General features: G+C 45.0%; 1 protein-coding gene and 1 pseudogene across 1 annotated transcript; both read left to right on the forward strand.

Annotated features, from left to right (window-relative positions):
• Window positions 1–421: 421 nt before the first annotated feature.
• Window positions 422–2742, forward strand: LOC147902408 (dammaradiene synthase pseudogene; annotated as a pseudogene).
• An 8366-nt stretch (window positions 2743–11108) lies between these two features.
• LOC147902409 (glyoxylate/hydroxypyruvate reductase A HPR2-like) lies at window positions 11109–16533 on the forward strand. The gene is made up of 2 exons (XM_087373837.1): window positions 11109–11673; window positions 15820–16533. Exons 1-2 carry the CDS (start codon window positions 11209–11211, stop codon window positions 16336–16338), a joined length of 984 nt encoding a protein of 327 aa, XP_087229963.1. The 5' UTR covers window positions 11109–11208; the 3' UTR covers window positions 16339–16533.
• The last annotated feature ends 3917 nt before the right edge of the window (window positions 16534–20450 follow it).

The raw sequence follows: 20450 nt of genomic DNA on the forward strand, positions 1-20450 counted from the left end.
AATGAAACCCGTGTCAGAAGGCTCAGAAAGAACGAACCGGTCTGAGCAGCTAGTCCTCCTCCTAGCACCGAAATGCCCGGCTGAAGAGCCTGAAATTCCGTCTCCAGCGGGGCGGGAACGAGCATGGCATCTTCGATTCTAGGCATTTTCTGGCGTTCGCGCTCTTCCATCACGCCTAAATGCGCCAATCTTGATTCTCCGACATTACGCAGCGCTAAATGCTACAACCAAACCAAGGAAATGCGGTCAGCATGGTTGGTCTGCTGATTCCCTGAAGCCCCCTCATCATTCATGTTTACCATATTTAGCTTGCACTCTGTCTCACTATTCTCTCTTCAACACGATGCGTCTATACAACCAGGACCTTTCCTTCAAGCCAGAGGCGGTTCCACAAGCAGGAAATACCCCTGGATTGTCCTTGGACGCAGCTATCAAGCGCAGCCAAGAGTCCTTCTCTCCATGCAGTACCCCGAAGGATACTGGTGGCAAGAGCTGGAGAGCAACGTCTCCATAACAGCCGAAGCGATACTCCTCTACAAGGTGCTGCGTATAGATAAGTCACATCCTTTGAAGAAATCAGAGAAGTATATCCGAGAAAGGCAGCGCAGCAATGGTAGCTGGGAGTTGTATTATGGAGATGGTGGCGAATTGAGCGTCACCATAGAGGCTTACTTAGCGCTTCGCCTGATGAATGTTTCTACAGCCGATCCAGCTCTCCAGAGAGCGCGTCTTTTCATCCTCCAGCGTGGTGGCATCACCAAAGCGCGCGTTTTCACTCATCTCCATCTTGCGTTGATCGGTTGCTACGATTGGCGTGGTATCCCTTCCCTTCCTATCTGGGTGATGCTCCTCCCCAACTGGTTCCTCACGAACATCTATGAAATGACTAGCTGGTCGCGGAGTTGCACCGTACCTTTAATGATTATCTTCGATCGGAAGCCGGTTTTCTCGACCAATCCAGCAATCTCTCTCGACGACTTGTATGTGGAGGGAAGGAAGCACGCCAAGCTTCTACCACCATTTCGGCGTGACTTGACGGATGCCTTCATCTACCTCGATTGTGGTTTTAAGGTGGCGGAAAAATTGAAGCTGGTGCCGTTCCGACAGACAGCATTGAAAGCAGCGGAGAACAGGGTGACCGAGCGACAAGAAGAGACGGGTGATTGGGCGGGTATATTCCCAGCTATGTACTATTCGTTAGTCTCCTTGATCATGCTGGGTTACAGCGTTTCAGACCCAGTCTTCCACCGTGGCCTTGAAGCGCTCCGAACGAGCTCTTTACAGACTGAAGATGAGTACTGGGTGCAATCATGCGTCTGGGAGACGGCATTGGTCATGCGTTCTCTGGTGGATTCAGGCCTTCCACCTCACCATCCTGCTCTTCAACGAGCTGGAAACTGGCTTTTGCAGAAGCAGATTCTGCAGGAGGGCGATTGGACCGTTAAGAATCATGGTGCGAAGGCTGGAGGCTACACTGCCGTTGTAGTGATGGCTCTAAGCGCCGTAAAGCTACCCAACGAGGCCCTGAAGCAAGAGGCTATCGGACGAGCAGTGGAATGGATAAACAGCATGCAATGCAAAGCGGGAGGTTGGGGAGCATTCGACAAGGACAACAATCAGAATTGGCTAAATGCGACACCTTACGGACATCTAAAGGCGATGATCGACCCCAACACATCCGACGTGACCGCCAGGCTTAAGCCTCAACGGAATGATCAGGAGAGCTTCCCAATGAAGAAAAGATACCACATTGTGCTGTATGCTCTCAATACTGTGAAACTAAAAAAAAAACTGAAAAACTTTTGCCATTAATTTATATTAATATATAAATATACCTTTGATAAAAACATCCATCGTTCCTACTTACTCTAAAAGCCGATTTGAGGGTTGACTCTCACGTGCTTAGGGAGGTGGAGGACTCTTGGTGTGTATGCAAGGTCGGTTGGCTGAATCCTTTGAGGCGGCAAGCTCCAGGTAGTGCTGTAGTTCATATTGCATGTAGAGGAGGTTGTCATTTTGAGAGTGAGTTGTAAGCCTTTGTGGCTATTTATGATTTTTGTAAAGAGCAACAAGCCCCATAGGGATGTGCTCAACTTGATAGAAGTTTGAGGTGTTCTTTTGTGAGAGTTATTGAGTCATTTGTTGTATCAACTACTTCTCAGTTCATAAGCTTGTGTTTTCATTTATGAAATAATCAGTTTGATTAAGTTCATTACGTCGTGCATCAAATAGTTTGAGGCATTAAGCCATCAGCGGTATTAGAGCATGGTTATCATTACTCTATCTTCGTGATAATTCTTGTTGTGGTATATGCATGTCTTGGTCTTCTGCACTATGGTGGTTGGATACAAAAACCGTGAAGTGACAAAGGAGTAAACGACATGATCAAAGAACTTCCCTACACATACTTGTAGAATCTTGCTTCAGAGTTCTTCTCAACCCTCAAAGACTATGAGCATGGATCCATCCAAGAAGGATAAGGATTGAGCTATTCTGGTAACCTTTTATGGAAAAATTTTTGCATCATGGAAATTGGCCACACATTTGCTTTTCATGCAGAAAGGATTGTGGCGTGTAGTGGTTGGCACGAGAAAGAAGGCAAAAGAACGTTCTCTTGAAGCTGACAAGATACCTCTCTTGGAGCAAAAATACAAGAAAGCAATAGGCTTCATGGGAAGAGCTCTAGGGCCTGATTACTTTCATCTTCTTGATGTGAAAGCAACCGCAACTGAGAACTGGTAGACTCTGGAGACCCTTTTTGGTGTTCGTATGAAGCATTCAAAGTCTAATCTAAAGCAAGATTTATTTGACCTTAAGATGGATGAATCAGAGACATTACAAGTATTTATAAATCGCATACAAGAACTCCTCAGGCATCTTAGTGATCTTGGAGCATGTTGAGGACAGGCTTTGAGGACAAAGACATGAAGGCCATCTCATTGAGAAGTCTACCCACGGAGCAATATGGAGAAATAGTTCGTATATTACATCTTGATGATGACTTAGATTTTCTTGACTGTGTAGGGATGCTGATGAGTGAAGAAAAGCACAATTATAGTCCATTGTTTGGCAATGCTGCAATTGATGAGAAGAAGAAGAAGACTGCATGTGAAACTAGAAGATGCAACTACTATCGGAAAGAGAGACACTTAGAGAAATTGTGCTACACAAAACAACGAGACGAGCAGTTGAAGACGATCATGGACAAGGCATTAGTAGTGGAAGAAGAAAACAAGAAGGAGACATTGGTGTTGGTTGAGGTGGATTGTTCATGATCAAGATTTTGCTTTTTGAAGTCATGCCCTTTTGTGAGCAATCTTACTTAGCTCTTTGTGAGCAGTTGGTGATGACGCTCTTTGTGAGCACTGAACATTCAAGCTCTTTGTAAGCTAGTGAGTTTCTCTTTGTGAGAATTGGTTTTGATTTTGTACTCTTACCCATTTCACCTGAGGGTGGGATTGTGAGCAAGACATCCTCATGGGTAACTTAGGGTTAGTGGTCATAAAATTTGAGTGCTCATTCATTGAAATGAAGTATTAAGTAGTAGTTTGATTGGTCCATGCATGGGAGACCATGTGGATGGATTTGCATTGTTAGTAAGAAGTTAAGAAGGGTCTCCCTAGTCCTTGCTTACTCCAGAAGCTAGTTTGAAGGTCGACTCCCATGCACTCGGGGAGGTGGAGGACTCTTGGTGTGTATGCAAGGTCGATTGGCCAAATACAATGCAAGAGGACAAGCTCTAAGTGGTGCTATAGTTTATATTGCATGTAGAGGTCATCATTTTGAGAGTGAGTTGTAAGCCTTTGTGGTTGTTTATGATCATTGTAAAGAGCAACAAGCCCCATAGGGATGAGCTCAGTTTGATAGAAGTTTGGAGTGTTCTTTTGTGAGAGTTATTCACTCATTTGTTGTCTCAGTTGCTAAGTTCATGAGCTTGTGTTTTCAATTCTGAAACAATCAATTTGATTAAGTTCATTGCATGCATCAAATAATTTGAGGCATTAAGCCATCAACATGCACCCTTGGGATTTAGACATGCATTCAGAATGGTATACAACTCTAGCGCAAACCATGGAATGCCTTTGGAGGAGCATGATTCACGTATTACAAAAACTTGCCTTTAGTCCCATGGAGGCTTCTTCCCCAATTAATGATTCCTACTCACACCGACTCATCATCCCCTATGAAATCCAATATGTAGTTGGTTACCTGTAGGTTAGTGTGAGCAAATCTGTGTTTGTGGACTACTCTCAAAGCACTGGCAATAGCAGTAGCAATAGACAAAGCATGTTGATAGTACACAACCTTTTTGAAAACTCAGTGAATGGGAAGTTCTAGTCAAAGTGAGGTTCTTTTCTTGGATGTATGGACTTAACCCATCTCACATATGTTCCCTAGCACTGTGGGAGACACATCAGCATATTGTGCACACTTACTTCCGTTGAAAAATTGAGTGACAACCCAAAGCTTGTGGGTGTGTGAGCATCCTAATGCCCGACAGACACCTTTATGGACCACTGTTGTCACCCACAACTTGTATCTGAAAAGCCTTTCCTTCCACTCCCTTGCCCCCACTGGTTCATGCATGGTTAGCGCTTCCAATGGAAAGTGCATTGTGTAAGAGCAGATGTCAACATCTACTGTACATAGTTGTATCTGTGCTCTCCCTTAAAGCTTAGACCGGATTGGCATTTGCATCTAGCACACTAGCCATCTTGGTGAAATGGACTAAGGCACTAGCTACTGCCTTTCCTACCCTTTCTCCTTTATATTTTTTCTTTGAGTAGAAACTTGCAACACCTTCCATTTAGTCATAAAGAGTGCAAGCTTCTCCTCTCCATCGACAGGCAAGGTGACATTGATCACCTTAGCAAATATTTCCCATTGACCTATTGGATCTCCCAATACTTGAGGGAAAAGTTTCTCTACCATCAATTTTACGTCTAATCTTAACATTTGGCCATGTCCTTGTTGCCAATTCATGTAGAGATGGTTAAATACTCGGGTTTGCATTTGAAATATTTTGATCTTGCAATGGCTCGAATGTCTTCATCGCTCACAATTGGCTAGTTTCTTAGTCTGTACTAATGGCATGAGCTATTATAATTGAGCCTATATAACTAAATTAAATGCATACATCAAGGCAGCTTATGCTTGGATCTTTCTCTATGCCTTCTTGCTATGTCTTCTTCTTCTTCTTGCATCTTCACTGTCTCGTTCCCACACTCTCTGTTGGAGACTCACTATGCCCACCTGTGAGCCCCCGATTTGAGGGGACAAGGGGCAGTGAGAGGTAGGAGGGCTAGGAAAAAGAGAGACCCAAGCAACCAGCACATAGGCTGGTTGTTGCCTGCAATAGTAGAGGAATAGGGGGCAGCTTGTGCCTCCCTTGGAGGCATCTACAGCCCCATGGACTGGCTGCACAAGGCACCCTTTTATAGGGGCTTGTGGCAGGCCCAGTCGGCCCAACCAGGGCCACCGACCAGGGCCAACCCTGGTCGAATCTCTAGGGCATTCTGGTCGGCCACCAAACAGGGTACCGACCCTGCTGGTCGGCCAAGCTAAAGGCCCGAGAAGTGCCTATAAAAGGCCCACTCCTTCAATCATTCCAGCATCCAGTGCAGGACAGAAAGCCTCCTTCCTAGGCTGTGCCTCAGAGCTGGTTCAGTTTGACAAAGAGAGTTCCATCAGTTTTCCTCAGCACTTCCCTGAGTTTTGTATTGCTCCATTGGAGCCAGTTTCTGCCCACCTTCTGATGGATGAATATATTCTCTCTCTCTCCGTTTAAGTTATCTCTCAGTGAGTGTTTATTGCATCTGTGATCAGTTATCTGAGTTGAGTGTAGAAAAGAGTGGGAGAGATCTTGGGTGGAGGTTTGAGTGATTCATTCCCTCCTATTTTCAACATGGTATCAGAGCCATAGGCTCTCAACTCTTCTTCATCAAAGCACACTTTGAAGGAAGGAGTCCCTTGGTAGTAAGGCGATTCTGTTTTCAGCTCAGGCTAGCACAAGAGGTCAATACATCTTTTCTGTTTCAGTTTTTCAATTTGCTATTCACCGAGATGGATCAGTGTTCAGAAGCCTCTACACCCACTGCTCGTCCTTTCTCCTTATCCAGTCATCTTCCTTCTTCATTTATACCCAATTTTGGTGAAGCTGGAAAGCTTGATGGCACGAACTATCCAATTTGGAAAGTCAAGATCCGAAGCCATCTGTTGGCACAGAAGTTGTGGAAGATAGTGATTGGGACCGAGGAGAAGCCGGAGGACATTGTGGACAAAAGAGGTGAAGTTCTAGTTGAAGCAGATGCAGATGAACTCTGTGTATGGGAGGAGAGGGATGCTCAAGCCTTAGCAATGCTTATTGGCACGATAGCAGATGCTATGATTCCTCATATCCAGTTGGCAGAGATGTCTTTAGAGGCATGGGCCATATTGAAGGAGCTGTAGGAAACCGATAATACAACCCGTATCATTACTCTTCATTATCAGCTCTATAATCTTGATATGAATCAGGGTGATAGTGTGCATGACCATCTGACAAAGGTGAAAGTCGTGCGGGACCAGCTCGCAGCAGTTGGTCAGAAGGTGGACATGAGTCGATTGGCATTGCTCAGACTCCACAAGTTGCCACGGAGTTTCAAAAGTTTTATGACTATGGTCACTGCGGGTCAACGGACTAAGCCAATCACCTTTGAGGAGCTTGGCCCACTCCTGCTTCAGGAGGAGGCTCGAGAGAAACTCTTTACGCAAACCGATGAGAAGGCATTGGTGGCCAAAGACAAGCCTGGAAAAGGCAAGCCAAAGGATTCCAAGAAGTCAGAGGACGCTGATCATAAGAAGAAAATGAAGTGCTATTACTGTGAAAAGCTTGGCCACTCCACCAAAGAATGCCGAAAGAAGAAAGCAGATCAGAAGCGGAAGAGAGAAGCCAAGAACAAAGAAGAGCCTAAGAATGATTCTACCAATGTGACGACTGGATAGTTGTTTTTAATCAGTGAACATTGTTCAGCATATGCAGTCAGTGAAGGTAAAGAGGGTTGGTATGTTGATAACAGTGCTTCCAAGCACATGTCCAACAGAAGGACTTGGTTATGAACCATGGAAAGTACACACTCGGATTTACACACTCGGATTCCAAAGTTTATGTCGGGGATAGCCGGACGTGTCTTATGAAGGGCATCGGTAGCATTCCTTTCATTACAACGGCGGGTGAGGAGAAGGATATCTCTGGAGTACTTTATGTACCCAACCTTTGCAACAATTTACTGTCTGTAAGTCAGATGGACAAAAACAACATGGCAGTTCTCTTTCAAGATGGCACTTGAGGTCACCGTGACATCCAAAGCAAATGGACAGATGGTGGCTCAAGGCGTTGAAGAGAATGGACTACACCGTCTCAGTGCAATGTTAGTTCATGAAGACGATGGAAAGTCCAACCTTTGGCATGAGCGCTTCGGTCATGTCAACTATGGAATCTTGGCTGAAATGTCAAAGTCGAAGATGGTGGATGGACTTCCACCAATTACAGGCAAGGATGATGTCTGTAGGCCTTGTCTAGAAGGCAAGCAGCATAGGGATAAATTCCCACAAGCCCTCGTTTCGGGCCAGCAAACCACTTGAGTTGGTTCATGCCAACATTTGTGGTCCAATCTCTATAGCATCGTGGGCAAGATCCAGGTATTCACTTCTCTTTGTGGATGATTTCAGTAGAATGACCTAGGTATATTGTTTGGCGAAAAAGTCGAGAAGTTCAAGGATTGGAAGGCCAGAGTTGAAAAGGAGACAGGGGAAGATGTCAAGACATTTCGCACAGACGGGGGGGAGAATTCACCTCAAATGAGTTCAACACATTTTGTCGCAAGCACGGGATCAAGCGACAACTCACCACCACACATACTTCTCAGCAAAACGGGGTAGCCGAGAGGAAGCATAGAACCACCACAGAGACAGGGCTTGCTATGCTCCGAGGGAGGAACCTTTCTAAAGCCTATTGGAGTGAAGCTATCATAGCCGTACACATTCTCAACAGGACCAAGACGAAGGCCGTCAAGGACAAGACTCCACATGAGGCATTTTATGGTAAGAAGCCCTCTATTACTCATCTTCGCATTTTTGGTTCTAACGCATGGGTGCATGTGCACAAGGAAGATAGGACCAAGCTTGATTCCCGGAGCAGAAAATGTATCTTTGTTGGGTATAGCGAAGAATCCAAGGCCTATCGACTCTTCGACCCAGTAAAGAAGCAAATCCTCATCAGTCAGGATGTTGTCTTCGAGAAAAAGGAACTTGAACCCTAGGAGGAGCCGCAGATTGAGGAGGATGAGATTGTTCAACCCCCGAACCCACCCCGCCCCAGGTTGACCATCCAAGAGGTGGCCAAATCAGAAGCTGATGTTCCACAAGATCTCAGGAAGAGCAGGATGTTTCGGAAGAAGTTCCAGTTCCTCCTCCCACAAAGAAGCATAAAAAGTTGCCCCAATGGTACCTATGGACATTGGAAGAGTCTCGGGTCACCGAATTACCTGAGAGTAGCAGTTCCGGATTGTGGTAGTCTCAACGTCTTCAAAAGACCCCATCCATGAATTTTGCGTTAGTGGCTCAGCTTGACGAGCCAAGGACCTTTGAGGAGGCAAAGGACAATCCACAATGGGACGCTGCCATGAAGGTAGAGATGGATGCTATCCTGAAGAACAATACCTGGGACTTAGTGGCCAGGCCCCCGTGACGGAAAGCCATCAGCACTAAGTGGGTATACAAACTTAAATACAAATCAGACGGCAGCTTGGATAAGTATAAAGCAAGGTTAGTGGTCAAAGGTTTTGCTCAAACTAAAGGCTTGGATTTTGATGAAACTTTTGCTCCCACAGCCCACATGGTTACTATTCAGATAGTGATTGCCCTTGCTACCCAATTCCAGTGGCCTATTTTTCAAATGGATGTGAAGTCCGCATTCCTTAATGGAACCCTAGAGGAGGAGGTATACGTGGAGTAGCCACCGGGCTTTCAAGATCCAGGGTCCCCATTAAAGGTCTGCAGGTTGAAGAAGGTGTTATATGGGCTGAAACAGGCCCCCAGAGCTTGGTATCAAAGGATTGATGTATTCTTTTAGAAGATAGGGCTAAGTCGGAGTCCTTCTGAGGCAAACCTTTACTTGTTCATTGAGAAGGGATTGTGACTGGTACTCATCATCTATGTTGATGATCTTATCTTGACAAGTGATCATGTCAAGAAGATTTCACAGGTCAATGAGCTACTCATGTCTGAGTTTGAGATGACTGACCTTGGGTTATTACATTACTTCCTTGGGATTGAAGTAAAGCAGGCCAAAGACAGGATCTTCATTTCACAGGAGAAATATTGCAGAGAACTTCTGAAGAGATTTTAGATGAAGGATTGCAGGATAGCATTAACTCCCATGGAGGTCGGGCTCAAGCTAAGTGTTCACGACACATCACACCCGGTCGATACTCCATTGTACCGACGATTGGTAGGAAGTTTGCTTTACCTCACCAATACTCGACCTGATATTTGTTATGCAGTTGGGCTATTATGCCAGTTCTGTGCTTCTCCCAAGAAGAGTCATTGGGATGCAGGTTTACGGGTGCTGAGGTATTTAAAGGGTACTTGCACCTATGGGATCACCTACACCAAAGGCATCGAACTAGGCAGGTTCTGTGACAGTAATTGGGCGGGTGATGCTGACACCAGAAGATTGACAACAGGCTATTGTTTCTTACTTGCATCTGGTGCCATCTCTTGGCTAAGTAAGAAGCAACCCACAGTGGCCCTTTCATCTACAGAGGCATAGTACAGAGCCACGTGTACAGCAGCTTGTGAGACATTGTGGTTGAGGTGGATTCTGGAGGACATGGACGTGTGTCAAGAGGACGCAACAGTGCTGATGTGCGACAATCAGAGTTGCATAGCCATTGCCAAGAATCCAGTGTACCATGCGCAGACCAAGCACATCGAAGTTCATTACCACTTTGTTCGAGAGCTCATCATCGACCACGTGATCGAGCTTATCTACTGCTCGACGGCCGATAATTTGTCCGACCTCTTCACGAAGGCACTCCCTTGAGAACAGATGGAGCACCTCATCAAACGCATGGGGATTGGCCCACAGTTGTGACATTGAGGGGGGGTGTTAGAGACTCACTGTGGATTTGAGGGGACAAGGGGCAGGGAGAGGTAGGAGGGCTGGGAAAAAGAGAGACCCAGGCAACCAGCACATAGGCTGGTTGCTACCTGCAACAGCAGAGAAATAGGGGGGGCCTTGTGCCTCCCTTGGAGGCGTCTACAACCCCACTGACTGGCTGCACAAGGCACTCTTTTATAGGGGCTTGTGGGAGGCCCAGTCGGCCCAACCAGGGCCACCGACCAGGGCCAACCCTGGTCGGATTTTCAGAGCATTCTGGTCGGCCACCAGACAGGGTACCGACCCTGCTGGTCGGCCAACCTAAAGGGCTTGGGCAATGCCTATAAAAGGCCCACTCCTTCAGTCATTCCAGCATCCAATGCAAGACAGAAAGCCTCCTTCCTAAGCTGTGCTATGCACTCAGAGCTGGTTCAGTTTGACAGAGAGAGTTCCATCAGTTTTCCTCAGCACTTCCCTGAGTTTTGTATTGCTCCCTTGGAGCTAGTTTCTGCCCACCTTCCGGTGGATGAATATACTCTTTCTCTCTCTCTGTTTAAGTTATCTCTGAGTGAGTGTTTATTGCATCTGTGATCAGTTATCTGAGTTAAGTGTAGAAAAGAGTGGGAGAGATCTTGGGTGGAGGTTTGAGTGATTCATTCCCTCCTATTTTCAACACTCTCACTTAACCCTTGCTAATAGTTACGCTATTTGTATCCCTTGAAATCCTCCCATCTCGGTCTCTTCTTCTTCTTTTCTTCTCTCTCTCAGCTTTCAATTCGCCTCTTTTTTGCGCACAATTTTAGGGAGGCCAAATGCATGAAATTCATCTTGTTTCACTTCTCTCTCCCCCTCCCCCTCCTCTCTCTCTCTCTCTCTCTCTCTCTCTCTCTTCCCCCCTTGTCTCCCTCCCCCTCCTCTCTCTCTGTCTCTCTTCCCCCCCTTCTCTCTCTCTCAGCCAGGCCTTATGAATGATTTATGACTATGCAGTAGGAAAGAAACGTTCGTTTCCGTCTCCATCTCCATCTCCATCTCCATCTCCATCTCGATTGACATAGCCTTTTGACTCGATGGCTATGGCGGACGGGAGCAGCACAGTGTCTGCGGACGAAGCCAAGCCGTGCGTGCTACTCACCTTTGCGCCTTTCATCCTTGCCCCGACGCTGCTGCCTTCCCTGGAGCAACGCTTCACAGTGCTTCACCTCTACCGCTCCCCCGATCCCGCTGCTTTCCTCGCCTCCCACTCCTCCTCCATCCTCGCCCTCGTCACTGGCCACGCCCCCTCCGACCTCCTCCTCTCCCTCCCCAACCTCCGCATTGTTGCTTGTGGTGGCGTCGGCGTCGACAAAGTCGACCTCCCCCTCTGCCGCCTTCGCGGCATCTCCGTCACTAACGTTCCCGCTGTGTCTAGCGATGACGTCGCTGACCTCGCCCTCCTTCTCATGTTGGCCGTCTCCCGCCGGATCTGCGCCGCTGATCGCTACGTGCGCCAGGGTTTATGGCCTCTCCAACCACAATTCAGCCTGACGAGCAAGGTCTGTTCACTTCATTCCCAGTACATCCAACATGACATCCTCAATCAAAAACATCGACATGAACTCTGACATTCTCTGCCATAGCTGAGGTCACCCGGCCAATCGTTTCGCACTCACAAGCTGGTAGCATCAGCATGTAAAGCATTTGATGTACATAGTTTTTCACTCTGTCTTAACATCGTGGCTACGAGCTAACATTGATAATACGCCAAATATGACCGCTTATGCTTGGGTACTGATGAGGTCCGACGAATTGAATTTGTAAGATTGGAAATATTCTAGTCTTATGAACGTAGAGTAGGATGGGATATATTCTAGTCTTATGAATGTAGATAGGGGAAATATGCGAAAGGAGAGAGAGCAGAAACGCGAAATAGAATGCAAAGGAGATGTGCTGGAACTTCTGCTGTGAAAACCCGCTGAATAATGGCGTACCAAATTTATAGGAGGGGCCCCTTGTTAGTTGGTCTGCTCCTTTGGCTGGCTGGTTGGTTTAACCCGAACGAGTTGGTCGGTTGACCTGTCCCAGGTTGGCTTTTTCATTTTCTCTTTTATTTTCTGTGTAGATTTTTGATCTTTAGAACAACAAAAAATCTAAATTTGTATGATTGGACTTCTAGTCTTACAAAGGTATATATATGGAATAATTTTATCAATACTGGCTGGCATCTGTTGCATGTTCTATGCAAGATTAACCATATACAATATTGTAGGTGATATGGCATCACAATATTGTAAATAAAATTCCACCGTCAGAACATCCCATCCAGGACTCTTCCATTTGCCACAAGCACGGAAGGCATCTTTCAACTCTCCGTGAAGGGAAGCTCAAGGTGCATATCCTGTTGTGGACATTAGAATTGGAGTGACATAACGAAGTTGTTCCTGTCGGGTTGAAATCACATCTTGTGATGGAGGATTGGCCTGCTCAATATGTCGAGAAAAATGAGAAACACGAGCCTTCAACTTGCTTTGGATTTGATCCAAGTACCATCCAACTTTTTAACCCGGCACACAATAGGCTGAAGTTCATGCTTCACAAGCAGAACTACTCCAGAGAAGGATTGATGACCCGCATAAAGTTGTCTGACCTGCATAACCATGCTGGTTATGATATGAGGCTGCACTTTATTGATATATGCCCACATGATCTTCCATTTACTCAAATCACACAACCCCTATGCATTATATGTCAAGCACTATAGTTTTGGCAACGTATTTACAGTTGTACAAGTATATACAAATGCATAACACCCAAGCTAGAGATCAAGATTGCATTTCTACCTCAGGATCCAAGGAATGATCCTGAGGGCTAGGCAATAATGAAGCACCCATCCAAGCATGAGGTTGAAGTGGCCTCCTAGCCGATATGATTTTCCTTGGGTTTGCCGACCTTCAGTTGATGATTTGTTCCTTGATTTTGCTTGAGCTGCTAGAGACAATTGGGAATTACCATTTGATGTAGGGGCAATCTTTGCCTTGCCTTTATCCTGAGCAACAGGAGCAGGCTTATTTGTTTTGTTTTTAATACAAGGAAGATCGAATGAAGGGACCAGTCTTTGAGACGGTCTACAGATTGAAGATGAGGCATTGGCTGAAAGACATAAAACACCTGCGATAATACATGCCAAAGGGGCCTGTAATGCTATCCGAAGCCAAACTGTCTGATTGTTGCAAGACAATAGCACTAGACCAGCATCATCAAGCACGTCCCCCACAAGGCATATTGCCATTGCCAAACTTACAAGGCAAGGAAAGAAATAGTTAGGCAGAAAATTTCCCCTCTTGCCAGTGCTCCATTGCTGTTTTCTAAGGTTCCATCCGTCTCTTGACGTAGCACACAATCCCCAGGTTCCACATGATGTCACGGATTGCCAGGTCAGTGCCCCCTGATTTCCTCTTCAACAAGTCAACTCAGATTGCCATGCCATCTTGCTTATCTGGATCCTACCACGCCATCCTGCTTATTTGGATCTTGCCATGCTGTCTTGCTTATCCAAAGCTTCTATCCCATTGATATGGAACATATAATCTTTGCTGGCATACATCTGTGACTGCCCGTAGTTGTGGTGCTACATGAGAGATTCCCCATATAAACCCACCACATGGGAGCAGTTTAAAAGTTCAATGGTTACCACTTTTGTTTCTCGCTCATCTTGGAGCAATATTTGGCCGATTTTTATGCAGACATGGACTGGCATGGTCTAGGAGTATATGCGGCAGTTTTGGCGATTTCCTTCTTTGTGCATGACTTACTAGAAAGGGGAAAGTTGTCTTTGGAGTGAAATAATGTACTGAATGCTTGCCATGTCAGCACATAAATTGGACAGCAAACTTCCAGCTGGTTTGTTACCTTCATTACCCATCCCAAAAGACAAGTGGATACATCTTCATTATCTGCTGTGCACAGGTGCATGATTCAGCACTTGAAATTCTGACACTACATTATTGTGTGTTTTAGAGACAAACTACTCTATAACAAAATATACACTTTATACCTCATGGATTACAGGAGGATGAAAATTTTTGGCAGCTGGAGAACATTATGCAGGAGTTCCCTGATCTGTTGCCAGGCTGATCCGCAGCAGTTTCTGTTCTGGATATTTTGTCAGGCGCTCAACAGCACATTGCTGTTTTGGCATTCGTTTTGTGACAGCCAGAGTCAACATTTGGAGGCAAAAATTCCTGAGAAAGGGATGGCTATAATGGAGGTAAAATGGTCCAAGTTAGTGATAGCCCTAGGGAAAAATGAGGAGGTTAGAGAGGTCAAAAGTGCGGATATCTGGAAGGGTCCATATAATCCCCTCCTCACTCTTGTAGCCACATTTTGATGTGACATCCCATCCTAATATACTTTCATCTTCCTTCTCTCCCAACCTGCGACTCACATTCTCTCTCTCTCTCTCTCACACACACACACACACACACACACACACACACACCCCCCCCCCCCACCATCCACTCACGCTGTCTCCACTTTCTCTTTCTTCTACCCCTCCCTTCCTATCTCTCCCTCTCTCTTGCCTTTTCGCTAAATCTATCTCCTTGTCCTAATCTACCCTCATTCTTTAAATTACAAAATGTATGCAGCTCAAGTGTATGGATTTGCGTGCATGTGTGGGGGAACATGTTTAGATACTGGTCTGCACCACTGCTGGGCGCCTATGAAGTTGGTGGGGAAGTGATGCGAGTTGGTCCCCTATATGCATGATGGGCTGATGGTTTTAAAGCATGTGGGAGATATTCATAAGGTCAAAAGCTGCACAGTTCGACTTGCATTTGCAAAAGGAATCCGGGCATTTTTGTAGAGGCATCAAGCTATGTAAGAGGGATGTAGATTGCGACCCCCTCTCATGCAAATAGGACCACACCTCACAAACGTCATAATTCTTTCTGTTATAATTTAAGCGTATGTTGTTTGTCTTACCATTTGACTTGCTGAAAGATTTTTTCTTTAGCAGATTGAAGGATGCTTTCAAATCCAAAAGCGTTCCATTATAGCTGCCCAAAAGTGCATATAGGGATAGAGCATTTTCAACTCTCCTCTCGCATGCAATTCTGTTGTCTTTTTCTTACCATTTGAGATGCTCACAGATTTTTCATGTTTCAGCTGATTTCAAACAACCATTGTGACTACTTAACATTGCAAATAGGGATATAATATTTCCAACTCGCATGCAGGTTTGGTCTTCAGTGGGGAGAAACTTTACCATCTATCTCTATCTTTCCTCTGGCCTGGCAGTGGAGGATGTCAACAAAGATCTACCCCAAAAACCAGCCCCCCCCCCCCCCCCCCCCGCCCCCCCCCTCCCCCCCCCCCCGCCAATAAACAACAATATAAATGTCATCGAATTTCAAATATTTTCTAACATGAATGTGCGATATGCAAACAAGAACATAAGCTGAAGGTATACTGAAACTGTACTTGCAAGCTACTCTAAAAATCCACTTTATTTCTAGCTGAGGAAATCAGGATTAAATGCGACCATCTACAGGAAGCCACCACCTTCAGGTGGGAAGAGAACATTTTTCCTAGCATTCTTTCGATAGGTATTTGCATTGTCAGACAATACTACTGGCATACAAACTACTGCATAGACCTTGATTATATTCTATGGCCCTTATGCTCAACTGTGCCTTGTGTAGGCAAGCGGACGGCAAGTGGGCATCGTGGGTCTTGGACAAATTGGATTGTCTATTGCAAGGAGAGCTGAAGCATTTGGGTGCACAGTTTCATATCAAGGTCGATCACAGAAGAAAGACATGCTTTACACATACTATTCAGATGTCTTGGAACTAGCTAGGAATTGTGACGTAATGTTTGTCTCTTGTGCTCTGACAAATGAAACAAGGCATATGATTGGTAGAGAAGTGTTAGATGCATTGGGACCAAAGGGAACTATTGTGAATATAGCACGTGGCTCTGTAATACATGAAGTTGAGCTTGTTGCGGCTCTTAAGGAGGGCCGCCTTGGTGCAGCTGCCCTCGATGTTTTTGAGAATGAGCCTAATGTTCCTGCGGAGTTGTTTGATCTGGATAATGTTGTGCTGAGTCCACATGTTGGAAGCGGGACTGTTGAGGTGAGAAAAGTAATGGCGGATCTTATTGTTGCCAACCTTGAGGCCTGCTTTTCCGGGAGGCCTTTATTAACCCCTGTTGTTTAGTATGTAATGTAAGAAGCAACTGCCATACAGAAAAATCCCCCTAAAGCTGCAAGGAAGTGGCTTAAGGTTAGTGTAAATGACACTGGGGTATGTCAAAAGTATGTCTATTTATGTGGAAGCACTCAATAATTCCGTTTTGACATTTGTATCCAGCACAAGCTGCATCCTCATTCGCATTTAATGCCAGTTCTTGTGTTGAATGAAGAATGCGTCTTTTAAACCTTTGTTCCATGGAAAACAATCTTTCCAGTGTTGGTTTGTGGCAAGCTGGGGTGCTCAAAGTTTTCGCAGATAGAAGGGATTGGTTTGTGATTACGATGCTTGCATAACCTTGGAACTCTACGATAGGCAGCTAGTAATGGAGCTTGCGCTCAGATCTAGAAGTCCACATCAAAGACACCAATGCAAGCTTACCTACCATCCTATCTGATTGGAAGAAAGGGTGGTTTACAGTCTTGCTCATTAGCAAGCACAATCCTACATGGATGATGATTGAGATCCTCGTGGGCTTTTCTTAGCTAATCTGTATCATGTGCATACAGACTTGTAGTGGCAGCCCCTTCACTGTTCATGGGGCATGCCATGAGGCCTTTTTTTATACACCTTCCAAACACATCATCGTCATTTGCCCTGAGTGAAGTATACAAATTTACTTGGGGTTTCTTAGTTTTTCGGTAGGATTTTTGAGATTGTTTCATTAATTTTTTTGCCATTTATCTATCCGTGCATACAGACTTGTAGTGGCAGCCCCTTCACTGTTCATGTGGCATGCCATGAGGCCTTTTTTTATACACCTTCCAAACACATCATAGTCCACCTCAAGTCTTACCGAGGTTTGGATCGCGAACGGCATGCTCAATGGGAACTGAGTCATTTCGGGTCGGGATGAGCTGCTTTAGATAAGGAAAGGTGTATCTGACTAACAAAAGAAAGTGACCTTGAAGTGCCACAGGCGTCTGCTCGAAGGCATGGTGGTAAATCGGAGATTAGAACTACCAAGCCAAGCATCTAGGCATGTCCATAGCAACGACTCCGTCATGGGGCAAGGCGGCATCTAGAGTACAGACCCAATGGTCATTGGGATGCAAGGACCTTGATCTTGGAGTCCCAATTGAGTCGAGAGGGAACAATTTTGACCAAGGAGCCCCGAGTCAATGATTGCTAAGCCAAAATTTGCATAGGACGATATCGAGGAGAATGACCCCTACAGTCACTTGTAGAACTTCTTGCGGATATGCCATATTAATAGAGCAATGACCAAGGAAGAATACATGAACTACTTTTCATTTACGTTGGTCAAAACAGCTCAACCATGGTTCAATCAATTCCTGATTTGTTATTTTACAGGTTGGTAACACACGTCGAAAGCATTTTTCAAACAGTTAGAGATTAATAGGAAGACGTCCGCACCAAAGTGAGTGATAAATAATGAGTCCAATTTGGTTTTACGAATGCGGGCCCTCATTAATCAATTGAGCACACCTATCGATAAGTCATAGTGTGCTTAGTTAATAGTTGTACACAAATGATCCTGCGCTCCTTGGAAATTGTCAACCCAACCAAGACACATGAAGAGCTATTTGTCTTGGAGAAGATTGTTGTAGTCAAATCCAAGCAAAGAAGAAAGATGAGGAGGATAAGGAAGAGGATACCTCATTTGAGAAAGACAAGTTTCAGACCAAGCTCAAGAAGGCATTACACGAATTGGATATCTGAGGAAAGCTTGGTCCTAATGAGAACTGATACAATTCATGGCTTGGCCACACTAAATATGATTGCAAAACCAAGTATTGTAACACTAGCATCAAGTTTGGGCATGATGACTCCGAGTGTTGGTATGGAAAGAAACACACTATGGATGTTAACCAAGTGGCGTAAGAAACTAAGCTGAAGAACTAGTGTCCACCAAGACCAAGGCCAAGGAAAGGAAAAGGCAAAAAATGTGGACAATGCCAACGACTACCACATGTTAAATGCTATTTATGTGGAGAGCATGGTCCTACTATGGCAAAATGTAAGTTTTGGTTGGAGTACATCGGTTGTTGTCGATGTTACTCGGTCCTAGGGCATGTAGATAGTTTTGAGAAGAGACACCCCCTAGTCAAGGATACCAATTGAAAGGAGTAAAAATAGGTGGCAGCCAAGTTGGCCTTAGACCTAAGGGGTAAAAGCCCCTACAGTTGATTTGCCACCCAAGCAGAACCTGGTTCCACAGTCAACTGAGCTTAGTGAAGCCTCGATAAGTGAGCAAGAGCCAGAGTCGAGCAAAGAAGATGATCCGATTTTTGAGATGACTCGCGCATGGGAAACATTTCATAATCTATAGTAGCGTCACATTGGCTGAGCTTCTATAACTGGTACGTCTTATTGTTAAGAATTCTTATAGAATAATTCAAGGCCGACAAAACCTCCACCATTAGTGGATTCTCTTGTCTCTATCCTAGTCATTGATACCTCGGCTGTAGATGAAGTAGCTCGATCAGGCCAAGAGGCAAAACATATGGGATATATCTATGAATGGTGGCTCAGGCGTGAACATAACCTCGGAAGCTATAGTTAAGAAATTGAAGCCTTCACCGTTCAGAGTAAGCATGGCAGATTAGAGACCCGTCGAACTCAAGGACATGCTCTTGGATGTGGTGGTTATTACGATTGGTGGAGTGCGCTATATAGTTAGTTCAATTGTTGTTGCTATGGAATTGAATGCCTATCCAACGCTATTCGGTAGACCATGGTTGAAATCTACCAAGGTAATGCAAAATGGTTTAGAAGACTCTATGAATGTGCTCGGTGCCTCTACCCCTCCTCTGCCTCATCTACGAACTCTCTCTTCAATGCCAACAACCAACCTTTAAGTGCCCTAAGTCTCCTATAGCACCTGGCCAGTGCTCCTGATTAGTTTGGTCCCTAGGTTTTAAAGATCGGCTCACCATGATTTTTCCCACATTCGTGAGGACACAACCGATGTTGAGTTGAGGTGAAATTCTGATATGAGTGAACTTAATTACCAACTTGAATTCTAGGTGAACAAGTACCAAGATCTTGCCTTCCAAATACCTAGTAGTGAGGTCTCAAGAAGCCAATGTGGGTAGAAGGAATCCGCATAGTTGGTACAATTAGTGGTAGCGGTTATCAAAATATCTTAGGCAAGAACTGGGAAGTCATTTCATGGAACCACTCGGTCTAGAGAGTCATAGATTTATTTAAGAATGGAGCCCAATGTAGAATTGGTTTGCTCATTCTAGAGTTAGACTTATGCTGTGAGCTAAGGCAAGTGACTGTGAGGTCTGCACATAACACCTTGTTGCATGACGATCTTTGCAGCTTTGCGATGGGTGGTTGTGAGCCTCTTTTATAATACAAATACTTGGTTTGCATACTTTCTCTATTACTTGATTTCTCTTGCAATACTTCGCACTTAGTCACCCGTCTTCATATGCTTTCGTCCAAGTTCGCACAACCTCATGATAAAACAACGAGTTTCTCTACATTTGAGCAATGAGTAGGCATGCCAAGCATCTCACATAGTGTAAGAGAGGGCATCTTCCACACCAAACAATTTGTTGCATACTGAGCACTATGCACACACCAAGCATTAAGCATATTGGTCAATCGAGGGGCTAGAGAAAAAGAGTGTCAACATGCCCACTAGCGGTTGTGGTAAGATTATAGAATCCATGGAAATACTTTGCCGCATACAACTCGACATCAACCTTATAATTATGCCAAAATAAGGTTCTTTTGATTAGACTCAAAGTTCTTTGAACCTTGGATGACTGGCATCAGGACTATTACGATGCCTCATCTCGAGTACACATACTTTGCTCTTTCAAAAGAAGTAGACCATTCTGTTCAATGGAATACTCTCGTAATTTATTACCAAAAGGGACATTCCTATACTTTACTTCAAAGAATTTATCTTTCAGATAAAGGCCATTGAGATAGCATGCAGGTTTGAATCGATCTCTATGAAGCAAAGTTCATTCACACTACTAATTCTACTCAAGGCATTAACTACCTTGTTGATAGAACCCTTTTGTGATAATGGATCTGGAAATCCAACTCCTTTATTAACCTCTGACCAATGGCCTCTCCTACCCCTTAGGTTAGTG

This window comes from Dipteris shenzhenensis, chromosome 4 (assembly GCF_047967505.1).
Source record: "Dipteris shenzhenensis isolate YYH24624 ecotype China chromosome 4, Dip_SZ_1.0, whole genome shotgun sequence".
NCBI lineage: Eukaryota > Viridiplantae > Streptophyta > Polypodiopsida > Gleicheniales > Dipteridaceae > Dipteris > Dipteris shenzhenensis.

What these genes read in the sequence shown, in the direction of transcription:
- LOC147902409 (XM_087373837.1), top strand. Translation starts at nt 11,209, where the DNA reads ATGGCTATGGCGGACGGGAGCAGCACAGTGTCTGCGGACGAAGCCAAG. An exon ending in AATTCAGCCTGACGAGCAAG is followed by an intron (nt 11,674 to 15,819) that starts GTCTGTTCACTT and finishes TGCCTTGTGTAG; the next exon opens with GCAAGCGGACGGCAAGTGGG.